The sequence below is a fragment of the Tachyglossus aculeatus genome, chromosome 3, assembly GCF_015852505.1.
Source record: "Tachyglossus aculeatus isolate mTacAcu1 chromosome 3, mTacAcu1.pri, whole genome shotgun sequence".
Taxonomy (NCBI): domain Eukaryota; kingdom Metazoa; phylum Chordata; class Mammalia; order Monotremata; family Tachyglossidae; genus Tachyglossus; species Tachyglossus aculeatus.
The window spans coordinates 45131161-45151326 of NC_052068.1; the positions used below are offsets into that span (position 1 = coordinate 45131161).

General features: G+C 42.8%; 1 protein-coding gene across 1 annotated transcript in view; it reads right to left on the reverse strand.

The window, feature by feature from the left end:
* Positions 1-20166, reverse strand: part of IPMK (inositol polyphosphate multikinase) — a 56880-nt gene that overhangs the window by 18979 nt on the left and 17735 nt on the right. Inside the window, exons 2-3 of the mRNA XM_038743375.1 lie at positions 16615-16700; positions 1092-1188 (exon numbers count right to left, since the gene is read on the reverse strand). Of these exons, the coding sequence (XP_038599303.1) occupies positions 1092-1188; positions 16615-16700 (183 nt within the window). The remainder of the gene's footprint in view (positions 1-1091; positions 1189-16614; positions 16701-20166) is intronic.

Genomic DNA, 20166 nt, shown 5'->3' on the forward strand with positions numbered 1-20166 from the left:
CCCACGTTTGCTAAGCTCCTATGTGTTTGTTTTTCCTGCTGCTTCTAAAATATGACCAAAGGTTTTTGCCTACATCTTGCAGTTGGGTTTTTTAAGTATTTGATTTACACGTTTCTGTTTTCAATTTCAAGTTAATACTCACAGATTTTCCCTTCCAGGAAGTATTTTCATAGAAACTTCTCCTGGGAGATGGTGAAACCATTGGAAAGTTAACCTTTAATTGAAAAGAAAACCCTAAGATGATCCAAGATGAGAAGAAAGGGCACAGGCTTGGGAGTCAGAGGACCTGGGTTTTAATCCCAGCTCCACCATTTGCCTGCTGTGTGACCACGGGCAAGTCACTTAACTTCTCTATACCTCAGTTACCTCATCTGTAAAATGAGGATTAAATCCTCCTCCCTGACTTAAGACTGTGAGCCCTACTTGGGACAGGGACTGTGTCCTAGCATCTACCCTAGCACTTAAAACAGTGCTTGACATGCAGTAAGTGGTAAACAAATGCCATTAAAAAAAAAGATGAAGATTCATGGGTCTCTCCTCCTCTTCACCACCTCCTCAATTTATTACTTTTATCTCTGGTATTTCATCAAGGACACATGTAATTAGAAGGCAGATATTGGGTCTCCCAACTGCTTAGTACAGTGTTCTGCATACAGTAAGCACTCAATATATACCACTGATTGATTGGACTATATTTTGTATTTCATTGAGAAGCAGTGTGACCTAGTGGAAGGAGCCCAGGTCTGCGAGTCCCGGATCCTCCACTTGTCTGCTGTGTGACTTTGGGCAAATCACTTAACTTCTCTGTGTCTAAGTTTCTTCATCTGTAAAATGGGGGTTAAATCATACTCTCTCACTTAGACTGTAAGTGCCATGTGGGCAGGGATTATGTCCAACCTCAGGACCGTGTAGCTACACAGTGCTCAGTATACAACAGGCACTTAAATACCACATTATTATTTTGAGTTTGGGGATATTTGGATTTTAGCTCAGTGAACTGCCAAATACGTTTTGTGTTTCATTAAATATACTGGGATTGAGCCTATGTACATAAAAAGCCATTTATAAAAAAAGCCTACGACAGAAATTACCATTTGGTGCAGAAGGAGGTGACCAGACGCCATAATATTTTGGCAAATATTTCCGAAGCTCTAGAAGAACACTGTCAGCACAGTCTGCAGCATATACCTGAAACAAAAATAAAAGTAGAAATTAAATATAAATCATTTGTATTCACCCCAGTCATATATAAGCAACCTTGATGCCAGTCTCTGATTAAGTGGGTTCGTGATCATTTCAACACATCTCTGAAAAGATTCCAGGGCTCTCGAAAGACGCAATAAGGTTTCACAACTGACCTCAAACCAGAACGACCGATTGAAGGATCAGAAACAGGTTACTCTCCTTTGGGTTACGACACCACAGGTCATGATTGAGGAATGACCCTCACTCACATCAGCCCATGAACAGAGTACTTATTTAACCTTCCAACCCAACCAGAGGCACAGGTAGTACAGTGTCTCCTGCATAAATAAATGGCTCCACTCTCAACTAGAGTCCAGACCCAATTCACTTAGATCCTGCAGCAAAGTCGAACTGCACCTCATCTTCCCTTTTGAATCTTCCTCCTATTTGGTCTGCAACTGGGAACACTGCAAAGCAACTCCACCTCCTTCTCCTGCCCCGCAGTGGCTCAAACTCCAACAAGGGATCCTTGGGCAATCACCTGCCCTTCTTAAGCCCTACTTTAGGCAGCAAAGCAGGGTGCCGACATATCTTTTGCTTTTTCTAAAACTTTTTTTTTTACATTACTTGTCTCATTTTACCTTTAAACCTTTGAGGCAGGGCGAGGCACGATATTATTCCCATTTTACAGTTGGGGAACCTGGAGCACAGAGATTACATGCCTAGCCCAAAATAACAACAAGCTAGTAGGGAGCTGGGAATGGATCCCAGGCCTCCTGACTCTTAGACCCTCATTCTTCCCACTAATTCTCATAGCTTCCCCTTCTACAACCAAATATGAGCAAGGAAACCCTTGGGTATAAGAGAAGAAGAGCATCCTGAATGTTTCCCTTCTTCCTCTTAGTTCTTGGAATATTCCTCTCCCAATTCATTCCCAACATTCTAATCTGTGGATAAGGGTTTCCAAACACATGCACTAGCTCCTTTCCCTCTCCAAGAGTGCCAGCTGCAAATGGAAGAGATGGGCATTCCACACTCAATTCCTTTTCAACAAACTCGGACCACCAGCTTGCTATCACATCTAATTCCCCTCCCAGACGCATGGAGCAAGACTCGTCACCAACCCCTTTCTGGCAGAAAAAAAAAAGCAAACCCCTCCCCAGGCCACCTGCCCATCACTGACACCCCAGGGACCTCTTGGGATAATAGTAACTATTATTATTATGGTGTTGGTTAAACGCTTACCATGTGCCAGGCACTGTACTAAGCACTGGGGTGGATACAAGCAAACTGGGTTGGACACAGTCCCTGTCCCCCCATGGGGCTCACGGTCTCAATCTCCATTTTCCAGATGAGGTAACTAAGGCCCAGAGAAGTGAAGTGGCTTCCCCAAGGTCACAGAGCAGTCAAGTGGCAGAGCCAGGATTAGAACCCATGAACTTCCGACAGCCAGGCCTGTGTTCTATCCATTGTGCCAAGCTGTTTGCCTTGGCTGGAACTACAACATTACCACAATCATACTTTAAGGGAAAGGTAGGGTTGCTTGAAAATTAGCACCACGAAGCTGGGTGCACCACCACTTCCACTTGGACACCTCACAGAACTCCCATGGGGGGACCGTGGTTCATGTACCCCATTCCATCCACTTGCTTCCACATCTAGAAGGATTCTGTCAATCCAACGAAGTGCGTAATTATCGGTCAATAAGTTGGCACAATACTGCCAACAGATGGCTTGTAGCCAAGTTGGCAAAACTAGTGTTGTGCATAAATCTGAGATGCATATTCTGCATAAAGTTACTCATGTACCGCACAAAATTAAATATGATCTAAACCATTATCTCTGTGCAGGTGTGCATCTTTCAGAAATATACGTAAGTTGGGTATTGCATTAACTTGTGCAAAATGAATAAACTCCCATATACAGTTCTGTGTCTATATGACTAGACACACAATTTACATAAACAATTATACTTAATAAACCCATTTTGTTGGTTTATATATGAACAGGGTAACTTAGCAAACCTACGCAAAGCATAAATCACACCAGGGATGTAAAGTGAGCTAGGAAGTGAAACCACCTTTGGCTCCTCTTCCAGGAAGCAGCAAGAGGAGTGAGTGGATGGGGCAGAATGCTGTATGAGCATGGTCTTCTCAGCTCAAGGGTCCAGTGCATGCCCAATGCCACCAGGTGCACATGGCTGTCCCTAAGCAGGACAACAGCCAGCTCCAAGACCACTTGATCACATAATTGCCAAGGTGAACTTGGCTTTTTCCTTCCCAGGCATTCATGGGATGATTGAGGCAAAAGCAGTGATGAAAATCTATGGTGAGCCAGTAGAATAAAAGTAGAGGAGAGGAAATTGCCGGATGAAGAGGAAAGTAACAAGAGCCATTCCTTCTAACTGCTGCTGGACGTCACACAGGAGAAAGAAAAGCTGAATTTCCATGCCATGGGTTAAGATAATGCGAGGAAATCACTTAAGAACTGTGAGGAAGAAAGCCATCATCCTAAAGCCAGTGGGCTCCAGGACAATTAGTATGAAAATGCTCTTCCCTCTAAACGTCTCCAAAATGTCAAGTGTAAACCTGGATGTCAGAGGGGTAGTAGAGCCACCGTGGTCAAAGCACTCCTCCCCGTCCGGGTACTCCCGGCCCTGGGGGACAGGAAAAGGGAAGGGGAAGAGTTACTTGTTCCCAACTCCTCTCAAGTCTTGGGGGTGGGGGTTAGAGCAGGGTCAGTGAGGGAAGGCCAGAATCAATCTGCTCTTGTTCAGGCAGTGGAGAGGAATGAACTGGGCATGCCTGGCACGAGATCTGGACCCTATTCGAAGGCAGGTCCACCTGCCTGTATATTAAACGCTTCCGGGACAACGGGTTGGCTAAGAGCTAAGGACTAAATCAAGAGTTCTTCCTACATTCGCAATCTGTTGTACCAAATACTTTCAGAAATCCAAATAATCTTCAGGTAAATAAAACAACTGCAAAAGAGCACAAAAGATCATTATTATTAAAGCTTCATATTTAGATATGAGCCTCAACTAGCCTAAGACCAGCAAGTTGTTTCCTTCATACTCAATCTGTCTCCCCCACATACAATGTAAACTCCTAGAGGGTAACGATCATGTTTACTAACCCTACAGTGCTCTGGGCAAAACAAGTGCTCAGTAAATAAAACTGATATAGCCTGAATTTTACAGAATTTCATTCTTACACACTCAAAAATACATCAGGTGAAGGAACTGTTTTCACATTTCGTCTAGGTGAAAAATGATTACAATAGATACACATGGTCATATTTACAACCACAGACGTTTGAGCCTGTTAGGGTCAAGCTCAGATTCTGATGAGTTAGCTCTATGGTTAAGGTCATATGTTGCCTAAAGGTTTTGCTTGGAGAGAAGCTGGAAACTAGGGTTTAAACTCAAACACTGCCAAATTAAGCTAATGACCAAATTAACCCTCATTAGCTGTCCTTTAATCCCTGGTTTAGCTTGGGTAAGGAGAAATATTACCACATGTGGACCTTTCTGGCTGAACCTCCGGTTCACAACCAGCTTCAAACTGAGTCGCTTCCCTGAACTCAGCCCCCAGGAGATAGCTGAATGGAGTTTGAATGGCCTAATGCAAAACGGGTGTTACTTCTGCTTCAAAAATGTCTTAATTTGGAAAAAAACAAAACTGACATTTAGAACACTTGGCATTTAAAGCATTATGGAATGCATATTTTCCTAAGTGTGGGGAAGACATTTGCAAGTTGAAAAAGAACCAACCTCAACTAATTTTATCCACTTCCCAAAATAAAGGCAAAAAGGCTAACTAAATTGAGTGAATTCTATCTTTTCCTATAATGCATGCTACACTTGCCTCCAAGATCTCAATTCCCATTAGTAAAATGCCTACTTCTGTAAGACTGAGCTATTCATTAGGTTTTTGAAATTTTAAGTACTGTTTTGGAGCCATTACTCTAAAACCCCCACATTAAAATCAACAGCATTTTTTTAATAGCATTTATTAAGCGCTTACCATGTGCAAAGCACTGTTCTAAGTGCTGGGGGCGGTTACAAAGTGATCAGGCTGTCCCACGGGGGGGCTCACAGTCTTCATCCCCATTTTACAGATGAGGGAACTAAGACACAGTTAATAATAATAATCCCAAGGGCTTGGTGCAGGCCTCTGTATATACTAGGCACAGGAGGCTGGGAGGTCAGCAAGGGGGCTGATACAGTAATCAAAGTGGGATAGGATAAGTGATTGGATTAACATGGCAGCAGTTTGGATAGAGAGAAAAGAATGGATTTTAGTGATGTTGTGAAGGTCAAACCGACAGGATTTAGTGATGGACTCAATGAGAGAAAGGAGTCAAAGATAACACCTAGGTTATGGGCTTGTGAGGCACGAAGGATGATGGTGCCATCCACAGCGATGGGAAAGTCGAGAAGGATGGGGATTGGAGGGAAGAAAAGGAGTGTTTTGTTTTAGACATGTTAAGTTTGAGGTGACAGCAGGACATTCAAGTAGAGGTGTCTTGAAGGCAAGAGGAAATGTGAGACTGCAGAGAGGGAGATAGATCAAGGCTGAAAAATGTACACTGGGGATTCATCTATGTAGAGGTGGTAGCTGAAACCATGTGAGTGAATGAGTTCTTCATGTAAGTGGGTGCAGAATGTGAATAGAGGGGATCCAGAACCCACCGTGAGGGATACCAACAGTTTAGGGGGTGGGAGGCAGAGAAGGAGCCTGTGAAAGAAACTGAGAATGAACAGCCAGAGAGACGGGAGAAGAACCAGTGTAAGCGAAGCCAAGGTTGGATAATGTTTCCAAGAGAAGGGGATGGTCAGCAGCATCCAAGACAGCTGAGAGGTCAAGGAGGATTAGGATGGAGTAGAGGCCACTGGATTTGGCAAGGAGGATCACTGATGACCTCTGAGAGGGAGGTTTCTGTAGAGTGAAGGGGACAGAATCCAGATTGGAGGGGGTCAAGGACAGAACTGGAGAAGAGAAACTTGAGACAGCAGGGCACCCCCTTCTAGACTGTGAGCCCGTTGTTGGGTAGGGACTGTCTCTATGTGTTGCCGACTTGTACTTCCCAAGCGCTTAGTACAGTGCTCTGCACACAGTGAGTGCTCAATAAATACGATTGATTGATTGGTTGGCACAGGTGGACCGAAGTGGCAGCTGAAGAATAAAAGCAAGGAGATTCATTGGGGGAGCCCTCCTGAGGGAGATGTTATTTCAGAAGGGCTTTGCAGATGGGGAGAGTTATGGTCCACCAGATTTAGAGATGGAGAGGAAGTTCCAGGTAAGGGGAGGATATCTCTACTTGCAGCACTTCAAGCTAAAAATATCCAAAAAGGAAATCCTTATCTTCCTACCAAAATTCTTTTCTCCCTCATTTTCCTGTCACTTTAGACAGCATCATCATCCTCCTTGTCTCACAAGTCCTTTCTCCTCGCATTATCACAGCCTCATCTCTCTCATTCAACCCACACATTCAATTTGTCACAAAATCCTACCAGTTCCACTTTCACAACATCTCTAAAATCCACTCTTTCATGTTATCATGCTGATCCTTTACGCAGGTTCTCGGTCCAGAAGTATCAGGAATGAAGGTCCACCATTACTACCACAATTTAGTGCTTATATATTTTAAATAAAACTTTATTTTTGCACATTGTTAATTTCTTAAAAAATCCTAAAATCATTAAATCAGATTTTCTTTTTAATTGAATTTACAAAACCGATACAGCAGGAGGCACCAGAGTTTTGCCATATAGCCATGAGATAGAGATAGCAAATAAGATTTGCGTGGAGTCAGTATTTTTTTTTAACCAAGAAAATTCTATGGATCCACTACTGGAACAACTGCAAATGGAGGTGGGGCATTTTGGGAGAGATGTGCCCATGGCGTCGCTATGGGTCAAAGACGATTCGACAGCAAAAGACAAGAAATCTTGCACTTTTCTGAGCAGAATGACCTCAGAATAGAATCTGGGCTAAAGGGTACAAAAAGAAAGCCCGGGTTCTCTTTCTAACCAAGGTTGGTAGTGGAGAGACGGGGACCTTCTATCCCCAAACCAAATGCCACTAATCAGATACAAGACCCCAGCTTCCTCTGCCCCTCAACCATTTGTGGATACTATGAATCTCCTGAACCTGGAGTCTCCTCTCCACAGCCCCAGGCCACCAACAATTCACAAGGACCTTGTCCTAACTCATTGCTCAAACGTCCTTCACAGCATCCTGGATCCCTGCCTCCAGTCTCTCCCCTATTCCAGTCCCTACTTAGTTTCTAAAACGTACTAGGTACATCTCTGTCCTCCTCAAAAACCTCAATATAGATGTCCATTCCTCCGCACATCAAGCAGAAACTCTCGACCACTGACTTTAAGGCATGAAATCAACATTCTCCTCTCTACTTATTCACTCTTCTCCCACTGCACCCTAGCTCATGCTCCTTGTTCATAAGTTCACCTATTTATCTTGTGCTTCATTTTCGTCTTTGTCTTACAAATCCTTATTCACACACTCCTTCCTGTCCGGATCAATCAATCAATCAATCAATCGTATTTATTGAGCGCTTACTACGTGCAGAGCACTGTACTAAGCGCTTGGGAAGTACAAATTGGCATCACATAGAGACAGTCCCTGCCCAACAGTGGGCTCACAGTCTAAAAGGGGGAGACAGAGAACAGAACCAAACATACCAACAAAATAAAATAAGTAGGATAGAAATGTACAAGTAAAATGAATAAATAAATAAATAAATAGAGTAATAAATATGTACAACCATATATACATATATACAGGTGCTGTGGGGAAGGGAAGGAGGTAAGATGGGGGGATGGAGAGGGGGACGAGGGGGGAGAGGAAAGAAGGGGCTCAGTCTGGGAAGGCCTCCTGGAGGAGGTGAGCTCTCAGCAGGGCCTTGAAGGGAGGACGAGAGCTAGCTTGGCGGATGGGCAGAGGGAGGGCATTCCAGGCCCGGGGGATGACGTGGGCCGGGGGTCGATGGCGGGACAGGCGAGAGCGAGGTACAGTGAGGAGATTAGTGGTGGAGGAGCGGAGGGTGCGGGCTGGGCAGTAGAAGGAGAGAAGGGAGGTGAGGTAGGAGGGGGCCAGGTGATGGAGAGCCTTGAAGCCCAGGGTGAGGAGTTTCTGCCTGATGCGCAGATTGATCGGTAGCCATTGGAGGTTTTTGAGGAGGGGAGTAATATGTCCAGAGCGTTTCTGGACAAAGATAATCCGGGCAGCAGCATGAAGTATGGATTGAAGTGGAGAGAGACACGAGGATGGGAGATCAGAGAGAAGGCTGGTGCAGTAGTCCAGACGGGATAGGATGAGAGCTTGAATGAGCAGGGTAGCGGTTTGGATGGAGAGGAATGGGCGGATCTTGGCAATGTTGCGGAGCTGAGACCGGCAGGTTTTGGTGACGGCTTGGATGTGAGGGGTGAATGAGAGAGCGGAGTCGAGGAGTCTGGATGTCCCTCCTACTTCCAAATCCATCAGACCTCAGTATTAACCACCTTCAGAGCCTCTCTCAAATCCCGCCCCTCCATGAGACCAACCCAGACCGACTTGTCTTTTTCTTCCCCAATCCATATCCTCCCAGTTATCACCTCAGCAGCATCTTTGAGCCGCCTAGTCATTCATTCATTCAATCGTATTTATTGAGCACTTACTGTGTACAAAGCACTGTACTAAGCGCTTGGGAAGTACAAATTGGCAACATATAGAGGCGGTCCCTACCCAACAACGGACTCACATTCTAGAACACACACAAATGAATGCACACCCACCCAATGCACTTCTACTGCCTCCCTGCTGACCTCCTAGCCTCCTGTCTCTCCCCATTCCAGTTCATACTTCACTCTGCTGCCTGGATCATTTTTCTACAACAACGTTCAGGACACATCACCCTGCTCCTCAAAAGATAAACTCCAGGGTCTGCCCATCCACCTCTGAATCAAACAAAAACTCCTCACCATTGGCTTTAAAGCACTCCATCACCTTGAGCCCTCCTACCTCACCTTGCTACTTTCCTTCTATATCCCAGCCCACACACTTCATTCCTTTAATGCCAACCTTCTGACTGCGCCTTGATCTTGTCTATCTCGCTGCCGAGCCCTAGCCCACATCCTGCCTCTGGCCTGGAACACCCTCCCTCCTCAAATCCAATAATTACTCTCTCCCACTTCAAAGCCTTATTGAGGGCACATCTTTTCCAAGAGGCCTTCCCAGACTAAGTCCCTCCTTTCCCCTTCTCCCACTCCCTTCTGCTTCATCCTGACTTGCTCTCTTTGTTCTCCCCCCCACCCCCAAGCCCTACAGCACTTATGTACTTATCTGTAATTTATTTGTATTGATGTCTGTCTCCCCACTCTAGACAGTAAGCTTGTTGTGGGCAGGGTATGTGTCTGTTTATTGTTGTATTGTACTCTCCCAAGCACTTAGTACAGTGCTCTGCACAGCGTAAGCACTCAATATATATGATTGAATGAATGAATGAACAGGTCACCTTAGCTTCTTGAAAACAGGCATCATACCTTTTAAGGACATGGTACTTTCTTATGCACTTACTATAGTGCTCTGGACTCAGTATATACTTAAAAACCAATTACTGATTGACAAAAGGAGGGTTGGGTTAGGCCAGAAAAGAACAAGCTACTCTGAGTCTCATTCTGTCACTCACTAAATTAAAAAAAAACACTCCCCCTTCTGCTATCCTCCTCTCCCCACATCTCTTCCCAGACCCAATCTGATCACCTAAGAACTGATTTTCCACACTTCTCAAATCTTACTCTAGATCTTTTCAAATGTCATTAAAAAATGTTTCCTAGCTATTTTAGTCATTAAACTGGGTTCTGACATGAAATGTACTATATTTTTTCCTCAATAATATGTTATTTCAGTACATTTCAAAAGAAAGGCTGGGCATGTCTGAAGTTTCTATTTTTGTGAATTATTCAAATGGAAGCAAGGAGAGGAGGCTGTTTACTTGGAAGATGATCTGTTTCATATTTGTTGGGACCTCAGGCTCCTCAAGAATTAATAGACATTTCAACAGATTACTCAAAGCTGTTATGGAATCTCCTTTTTTAAAAGTCGTTAAAAACAGGAGTTTCATCTGCCTAGGGAACAGTTAGGAGTGGTCTTGCCTAAAGTTATACGACAGCAAAAAGACAGAGGAGGAGGAAATTGGGGATCCTTGATTAGGTTACTCAGGGCCCTTCAAATCATGAAATTCCATATTCCCTGCTGACCTAGAACCTGCAGGACTCAGATCGGGATAGTATGGCTTGTAGCTTCCCTTCCACAAATTTCAAGGTCTCCTCGGGTCACACAGTCCATGAGTTTTATAAACAGGGCATTTGAAAGCTCTTATCTAAAATTTAAGCAAAATTAACAAAAATGCCCTTTTCCACTAAACAAGCTAGGAAGTATAAACCAGCCATTAAAACAAAGAATTGCATCAGAAAAAAATTCCACCCTATGTTTCACTGTCTAAATGGGAACTCCTGAAGGTTCCCTTTTAAATACTATCTAGCTTTTCTGAAAGCGGCTGATTTTTCGCCTCCATATCTGGCACACTACTAGTACTGGTCATTATACTGCCATCTTTGAAGAGCTCACTTATAGAAACTCATAAGTAAAACTCAAAGTATTGTTACCATGGTTCTGACACACATATTTTAACTCACTTTTCCTCTTTTCAAGAACTGGGTTTTGTTCGGGAAACATCCAAAATGCAATTTTTACAAGCTCTCTTCAGCCGTTCATGTATAACTTTTAACAAGCCATTAAAATGAAGGCCCTAAATCTTCCATACAGTTCTTTACTTCATACTAAACAGGGTATTGGAAAAGACTGTGTAAAACGAACCAGGTATTTAAAATCCAAATACTGCAGGGAATCAAAACTATTGTTTCTTAAGCATCATTTTCAAGGGAGCAAAATGTTAATGTACAATTCTGAACAGTTGAACTGTGAAGGCATCCTAAAATATGTGCTAAAGAGACAAAGTTAACAGGATGTCATAAATGTCTTCATAAATCTAAATCCACATTTTTAAAAAATACTCATTTACCTTATTTGACATCATCCTTTTCACACATTTACTAAGCTAGAAATTCAGTTTTCAAGAGAAATACCCACAGGATCAGAACAAGTCTGTAGTAGCAGGTTTTACTACTACAGGGTTCTGGAAAGCAGGGGAAATTACAATCTCCAGATGAAAAACGAAGAGGAAAGTCATACCTTCCAAAGTATACACTTCGATGAGCTAGCTTTTCAACATCTCACTCTCTCTATACAAAGTCACTTGATATTGCATCATCAAGTTCCCAAACTTTTTAATAGTGGTGAAATAAAACACACCGAATATTGTAACAAACCTAAATGGATAAATTGTCACCTGGTGAATCTACACTTCTCCACTCCAGGCAGATGGGAGGAGGAAAGGGCTGTGGCTTTCTGCAGTGTAATTCTAAATTCAATGCTAATCCTCAGAGGTTTTCTTCCTCCGCCCACCACTTACAGAAAATGGTTGACAAGAAACTGGTCCCAGAGAAAGATATCACACAAAACTGACTTTGGATGGTGACGTGTGGGAAGGAGTGCGGAAAACGGAACAGAGGAAACTGCAACTCTGCTCCCACAAGTTCACTGCCCTCCGATGACTATGAACAAACTCTCCAGATAACACAGAATTATTTATTCTCTGACAGCTTCCATGAAAGTCCTCCGTACTGGCCTGGAGAAAAGCAGCCTCTGTATCCGCTTTCCTTCCAATTATCTGAAATACTAACAGCTCTTTAACATAAAATATGCATACCTTAGTTTATATTCATTTACATCTCCATCGTGTCTTTATTCTTCAGTCTTCTATAGTTCCCTTCTATAATACTAACACCCTCTAGCATTATTACTTTACCTCAATTTTCCCCATCATCATATTTTGATTTTCAAAATAATTTTTAAAATAAAGTTATTGGGCAGCTCTCAAGCAAAGGAGCTCTAAAAAAATACTTTTTTCCCCTAGAACTTCACTAAGCAAAGACCTTTAAACATAAAGTTGTATACTTACTGAAGTTAATAATACTCAGAGTGTAATTTACAAGTAACTGTTAGGACCACTTTTCAGATATTATGTTTGTTCAGTTGCAAAACTCCTTTCCCGATCTGTACTTCTGCTGTTACCTTTCATTTGTGTCAGAAGGTGGGACAGCTTGATTTATGGACAAAAGTATGCATACTCAACAAGGAGAGTAATCACATTTCATTCCGTCATGCCAGAACCCGCAGCAGCAGAAAGAGATAGGGATCTAGAGAAAGCCCAACCCTACACACTCTTCCCATCGAAAGCCACAACTACTATCAGCAAATATTAGCCAGTCCTCTCACAGCTTTCCTCACTGGGCAGCCAATATTGATTAACTTCAATATTCCTTGAAGTTCCTTTCCCTCCCCCCTCACCAACCCCTGCTACCATTCCTAATTACTTTTTACCAGAGTAATGAGGATTAATGTACGTGACAGGCAATGCAGGGGTGGGTAGGCCTCATGAACGGAAGAGCCACCACCAAATAAAATAGCTTGTTCAAGAGTCACAGGTTAAAAAAAAAATACGATTTTAACTGGAACAGGGCAGTCTTTCCGGAGGGGATGGTGGCGCAAGCAGTGGTGGTGGGAAGCAAGAGACTGCCAGGGCACGGCACGGCACTGCACCCCTCCCAGGCCCCCATAGACAAGGATGCTGCCAACCCTGCAAAACCTAGAACTGCACAGCACTGCACTCTGCACAGCGGTGCAATAAGAAATAAATTGTTAAAATGTACTCTCAAGGGCTTAGTACAGTGCTCTACTCACAATAAGCACTTAAATATGACTGACTGACAAATAGCTTTTTGCCACAAACAGTGCAAAGTGAAGAAGAGCCATATGAGCTGCAATTTGGCCTCCCCTGATTTAGTACTTTTAGTCTACCAAAAAGGTTCAGACTCAGAACTGACAACTACTGAGCCTGGTCTGCACCCTAGAAGATGATACCCCTTACTAACGCTGCTTCCAAAACCCTGAGATGGTGGGGACTCTCACCAGTCCATTCATCTTTTCTTGTCTACACTGTAAAAGGAAAGCTCTTTGAGGATAGGAATAGTGTTTATCAACTCTTTTGAATGTACTCCACCAATGCTTAGAGCAGTGCTCTGCACTTCGTAAGTGTTCAATAAATCCCACTGACTGACTGACTAAGGGATTGGCTATCCAGTTGATGACACAGACACCCATTTTGTCTTCCCCCTTGAGAGATACGAACCTTGTATCATGGGAATGTTAAAAAAACTACGTTTGGTTGAACTTCTAGAAAGAAGCAGTTGGTTTAATTATTTTGGCAAATTATTTGGGTGAACTTCCCCTTTATTCTGTTGGAGCCTAGAATTGTTCACTCATGTACTCTCAAAGTCATCTGTAATTTTAAAAGCACTAGAACTGCCTCAAGTGCATTAGACCTCATCCATTTTCCACTAAACAGTAACAAATATCATCAGGGGGGAGATTAAATTTTTTTAAAAAAAATTCTATTACCTTGAATTGTAAGTACAAGATGACAAAACCATCATTATCATTTAATGAATACCTACTGGGCAGAGTACTGTACTAAGAGCTCAGCAAAAGACACAAATCCTGCCCTCAAGGAGGGCAACCCATGGCTATTTGAAATTTTAATCTTCCATATGTCCTGTATTTATAAGCAAACAGGATAACCTGAAGGTCAATCAATGGTAATGGAGCGCACATGTTTAAAGCTTGATGATGTTAAAATGATGTTGGAAGTCATATAGTCAATGGTTGGCTTTACCTATTCAGCCAATTCACCATCATCATCAGTGGCATTTATTGAGCACTGACTGTGTGCAGAGCACAATACAGCGAAGATGGTCGACACACTCCCTGCCCCCACAACGAGCTACAGTTTGCAATCTACATGTCTACCAACTCTGTTATACTGTACTCTCCCAAGCTCTGCACACAGTAAGCAATCATGAAATATAATTGATTAGAGGGGGACAGGCATCAATATAATTTATCATATAATATATAATTGATAGAAATATACATAAATGCTGGGGGCTGAGAGTGGGGTAAGTATCACAGATCCAAGGGCATGGATGACAAAGAAAGGAGAGGGAGCCAGAGAAAAAAGGGCTTAATCGGGGGAGGCCTCTTGGAGGAAATATGCCTTCAATAAGGCTTTGAAGGTGGGGAGAGTGGTGGTCCGGCATACACAGAAGGGGAGAGAATCCAGGCTAGAGGGAGGGTGTGGAAAAATGGTAGGCAGCAAACTAAATGAGATTAAGACACGGTGAGCAGGCTGGCACTAGGAATGAAGTGTGAAGGTCAAGCTGTAGTAGGAGATCGGTAACATAAGGTAGGAGGGGGTAAGGTGACTGACTGCTTTAAAGCCAATGGAAGGAGTTTCTGTTACATGAAGAGGTGATGAAAAGTGATCTGTGTAGCAGAGTGAAGTATGGACTAGAGTGGGACCAGACCAGACAGGAGGAAGGAAGGTCAGCAATGAGGTTGATGCAGAAGTCAAGGTGGGACAGGATACTTGGATCGGTTGGTAGCAGTTCTGGATGAAGAGGAAAGGGCGAAGCAATGATTTGAAGATAGAGCTTATAGGCTTTGGTGACAGATTGAATTGAACAGAAGTACACAGATGAACTGCCTGGGGAGTCAATTCCCTCACTATTCAACTTTCTGAGTTCTTATTACAGGTAGATGTACTTAAAAAACACACCCGATTAAAGTTTGGAAACAATATCTGACAAACCTAAACAAGCACTGTTACCAACATCCCAAACCAAAGAGAGTTTTGATGAAAAATATGAAATCTACATTAATTTTTATTTTTCATTTTAAAATCAGAAAAGGAAATCAGTTTCTTTACACCCCCTTTCCAAGTCAAAGCTATCATCCTGAAGGTACAAAAATTGCAGTTGCTCCTTTCCCTCTATGGAGGGTTTAAAGGGTCTTAGTATTTTACCATCAGAAAAGCATTTCTTTGTTTAACTATTTCCTTTGTGATGAAAATCAATCTGGCAGTTCCTCTACAAATCTCACATCAGAATCTGACCCAATCTTTGTAACAGTCATCACACTTAACATGAAAAAGTCAGTTAACATGGATGGGGTACATTACATGGGATAAAAAAGGATAGTTTCAAGATTAATCTTTCTATGAAACAGACTCAAAAATACACAGGGATTCATCCATTTCAGAAAGCTCTCCCCCTGCCCCCGCCCCCAGGCCAAAAAATGGCTAAAGTGGTCCTTTCCACATGCCTCATTATGCACCTTTTCACAGCTATTTTTGCTGTCTTCCATAGAAGTGCTGTAGAAGAGACTATGCAGCACTTAAAATGATCAATCAATCATGGAGCACTCAATGTGTACAGAGCACAGTACTAAGTGCCTAGGAGAAAATTTAGCATTGGTATACATGTTCCATGCCTACAAAGAGCTTACAGTCTGCAACAGACACCACAAAAGAACATTAAAGTTGACTTTTAAAAGTGCTTAATATTTAATTTGTGTATCCAAACATTTAGCTGAAAATTCTTCTCTGCATTTTTGGCCATCTCACCTCTAATTAGAAATCTTCCAGAGGAAAAAAAGCAGAAACTTAATTGGGATGGGTTAATTAAAAACAAACGTTGTAAGCATCTTTGGAAATATGCACCCTTTCCAGGCACCTGTATCTTCAATAATAATTAAATCTGAAAAATTAATCTATCCTAAAATAAAGAAAAATAATCTAGAAATCACTGAAAAAAATCAGACCTTTCTTATTGATAAAGTAGGATGTAAAAATCTGACAGCGTAACTACTTAAAAATTATCTCACCTGATCTGAAGGATGCTTTAATTCAGATTGCTTCAACAAGCAGATAAAGGGATTTGCATAGAGATGGCATCTTAGCAGTGAGGATTAGAATAGGACTTCGAATACTCATGCACAAAACAATGCTATTACTTCAAGAAGAATTTTATTAGGGGTGAAAACTCCAAAACTGAGAATTAACTGACCAAACGTTCTTATTGGAGCAGCTTTAATATTTTCAAAAGAATGGAAATTCAGAAAAAAACTAGTTTCAAGCAACTTCCTCAAAAATAATAGATAAGACTGAGTTCTTGCATGCTTGCAATTCCAAGCTTGGGTTTCTAAAACAGGTGGGTCAAATGCATAATTTGGGCACAGACCATGTTGAATACAAATTACCATTAATCTTCAAGCACAAAAAGAGAACTTTTGTTAACTACTATTTTACCCAGTCCTTACCACTACTACAAGATGATCATATATATATATATACACTAAAAAATATCATTCAAGGCTAAATATTGCCATCTTAATCAAGACTTCTTACCATGCCATAGAACTCCAGCTCCCTTGGCCCCCTAGGTGGTGGTTGCAGCTGTTTCAAGACCGTGCCATCCGGATGCTGCAAAATACCTAAGGAAAAGAAAAATTTAATCGCTTAATACAACACATTCATCAGTACCAGAGTTAGTCTGCAGGTAAACCAGTATTTTATTTTTAATAATTGCCTGATTATTATTGTGCTTATCATATATTCCTGGCTAAGGGAAACAAGATTCTGAGTTAGACAGTTACCTTCTTTATAACGAGGGATGTTCATGCTATCATTCTCTGTGCACACTCACAACTCTGGGGTGACCATGCTACTGCTTAGTTGAGTTGAGGCAATTAGTTTTCTTCCTCTCAACCTGATGAGAACAAGGGGTGCCAGCCAGCCCCTGCCTCCCTTCCCCACCTTTCCACCACCGGAGAAAGCTTCCTGTACCTCTTGAGAGTTTAAATCCATCCAGTCATGGGATGGTAGCAGCCAATTATCTAGACATTTTCTGGGGTATACTAGCCAGGTTTATTTGGGACCGGATAGCAAGGGTGAAGCAATCCAAGTGTGTTCTTTACCACCAGGTTAATTTTACTTGGGGAAAGTTGCCTTTGCAGCTCTTTCCAAGACGAAACGGGGCAGGTAACACAGTCCTGGGAATTCTGGGTTGGCATGGGACTGACAGCTTCTTTTACACTACAACTATTCCTGGTATCAAGCTGAAGACCCTGCCTGCTAAAGCCCTAGCGTCAAATCCGGAGCAAAAATCTTATCTAAAGTGACAGGGAATGTCACAATGACACTACATTCATTTCTCATCACATCAGACCTAAGGAGCAAAGAACCCATACCTGTGAGTAAGTTCCAAAGGCTACAACAAATAGGTGTTTCTCCAATGTTCTGCTTACTGGGGAGTCATCAAGGCGAGCACGATAAGGCAACCCAACCAAAACTGGTTCAATGAAAACATCTTCACCTTGCAGTTTCTCGTGATCATATGTATTATTCATTCATTCAATCATATTTATTGAGCTCTTACTGTGTGCAGAGCACTGTACTAAGCGCTTGGGAAGTACAAGTTGGCAACATATAGAGACGGTTCCTACCCAACAGTGGGCTCACAGTCTAGAAGGGGGAGACAGACAACAAAACATGCGGACAGGTGTCAAGTCATCACAATAAGTAGAAATAAAGCTAGATGCACATTAACAAAATAAATAGAATAGTAAATATGTACAAGCAAAATAGAGTAATAAATCTGTACAAACATATATACAGGTGCTGTGGGGAGGGGAAGGAGGTAGGGCGGGGGGGTGGGGAGGAGGAGAGGAAAATGGGGGCTCAGTCTGGGAAGGCCTCCTGGAGGAGGTGAGCTCTCAGTAGGGCTTTGAGGGAGGAAGTGGGCTAGGTTGGCGGATGTGCAGAGGGAGGGCATTCCGGGCCAGGGGGAGGATGTGGGCCAGGGGTCGAAAGCGGGACAGGCGAGAACGAGGTACGGTGAGGAGGTTAGCGGCAGAGAAGCAGAGGGAGACAGCTGGGCTGTAGAAGGAGAGAAGGGAGGTGAGGTAGGAGGGGGTGAGGTGATGGACAGCCTTAACTCATGTAGTCTCTTAGACTCGAAGAAGACTCCATTCCCCATTAAGGTGAAGTTCATCTATGGGTGTGCTCGTGGCTAAGCTCAATGTGACCTCCACAGTCCCACCCCCATCATGCAAATATAAAATCCAGTTAATTCTGGACTTCTGTGACCTTGCCTTGCCATCTGATATAAATAATAATAATAATAATGATGGCATTTATTAAGCACTGACTATGTGCAAAGCACTGTTCTAAGCGCCGGGGAGGTTACAAGGTGATCAGGTTGTCCCACAGGGGGCTCACAGTTTTAATCCCCATTTTACAGATGAGGTAACTGAGGCCCAGAGAAGTGAAGTGACTTGCCCAAAGTCACACAGCTGACACTTGGTGGAGCCGGGGCTTGAACCCATGACCTCCAACTCCAAAGCCCGGGCTCTTTCCACTGAGCCACGCTGCTGATGCAACTGCTCAGGGAGCGGAAGTGGCGGGGGGGAGGAGGGGGACACGATGACAGACCAGGAGGTCCAGATACAGCAACTGCAAAGAAATTCAAATGGCACTACAGGCTGGTAGGCCTTTGTTTGGGGCTGAAGTCAAATACCTCACTGTCAATACCCAAAGGATATTTAGGCCATCTCAATTTCATTTTCTGATTCTTAGTTACCACTGCATCACTGACATTTTGCTCTGTTTTGTCAATAAACCTCTTTGGTTGTGGGTAGCATTTCCTTGTAAAGACGGATACATTACTTCAGTTTACTTTAGACTTAGTCTGCCTTTGGTGCCTGGCTGATTCAAACCAAGTGGTTTACAATCATCTGTGTGACTTGGTGGGTGTATGCCTCTTGGGCGGTTAAAAGCACACAAACAATTCCTCAATGATTATCTCCAAGACGTCATAAGTTTCCCAGAGGAGGACAACCACTTTCTAATGCCTGCCTCCAGTATTTCCCAAGGTGGGCACATAGAATGAATTGGCCTGGGCCTACGACACCTCCCTGCTTGACCCCACTATTGATGAGGTAAGGCTTAGTGTCAAGGGACCCTCTTGCACTGATGTTGTGAAACACTCTCAGAATCATAATCAAATCCAAGGGGAAACCACATTTACTAACTGATTTCCAGAGTCCAGAACTACTGATGGCGTCAATTGCGGCTGCTGCTCCCTGTACTTTTCCTGTATATTAAATTCTGTGAAGATAATAATAATAATGATGGTATTTGCTAAGCGCTTACTATGTGCAGAGCACAAATCTGTTTTCGGGTATATGGTCGATGCTATCCTTCAGGAGTCGATCCAGTAGGGCTCTGGCTTTGATTTCTCCAGCAATGGACAGTAGTGATATACCTAAATACTTACTGTAGTCTAACCTTTCACTTTCTTTCTTGAAGATAACAGTACCTTTGAGATACCTGTGGCAGCCCCTCAGTGTTTCACTTTGTTAAGAGCTTATGAAGTTTGTTCTAGTTTGTTTCTATCTACCCAGCACTTAGCATAGGGCTTGGCACATACATAGAAAGCATTTAAATACAATATCTATTGGATTTCAGCAGATATCTCATCAGACCTTTGTCATTTTTTTCACAGTCCTGACTGCTATGGTGACTTTTTATAGGTGGCATGTATTTGCAAGATGATTGGTGTTCTGTATTTAAATCAATGATATTTATTGAGTGCTTATGCTTACTATGTGCAGAGCACTGTACTAAGCACTTGGTAGAGTATAACAGAGTTAGCAGACACGTTCATCGCCCATGACGAGTTTAGCCTTGAGATGAAAAAGTCTGAATTATGAAGGAATCTGGCTCCACTCAGGTCAGACTGGCCCTCAAGATTTCAGTCTATGCAGAGCAAGACTATATGGGCAGAGATCAGTGATAATACAAAAGGGACACTGCAGTTTGCACAACTCTCCACGACCAAATAAATCTGTAAGAAAGACAACTAGCAAAGGCCTTTCCTTCTCCTCAACCTAAGTCTTG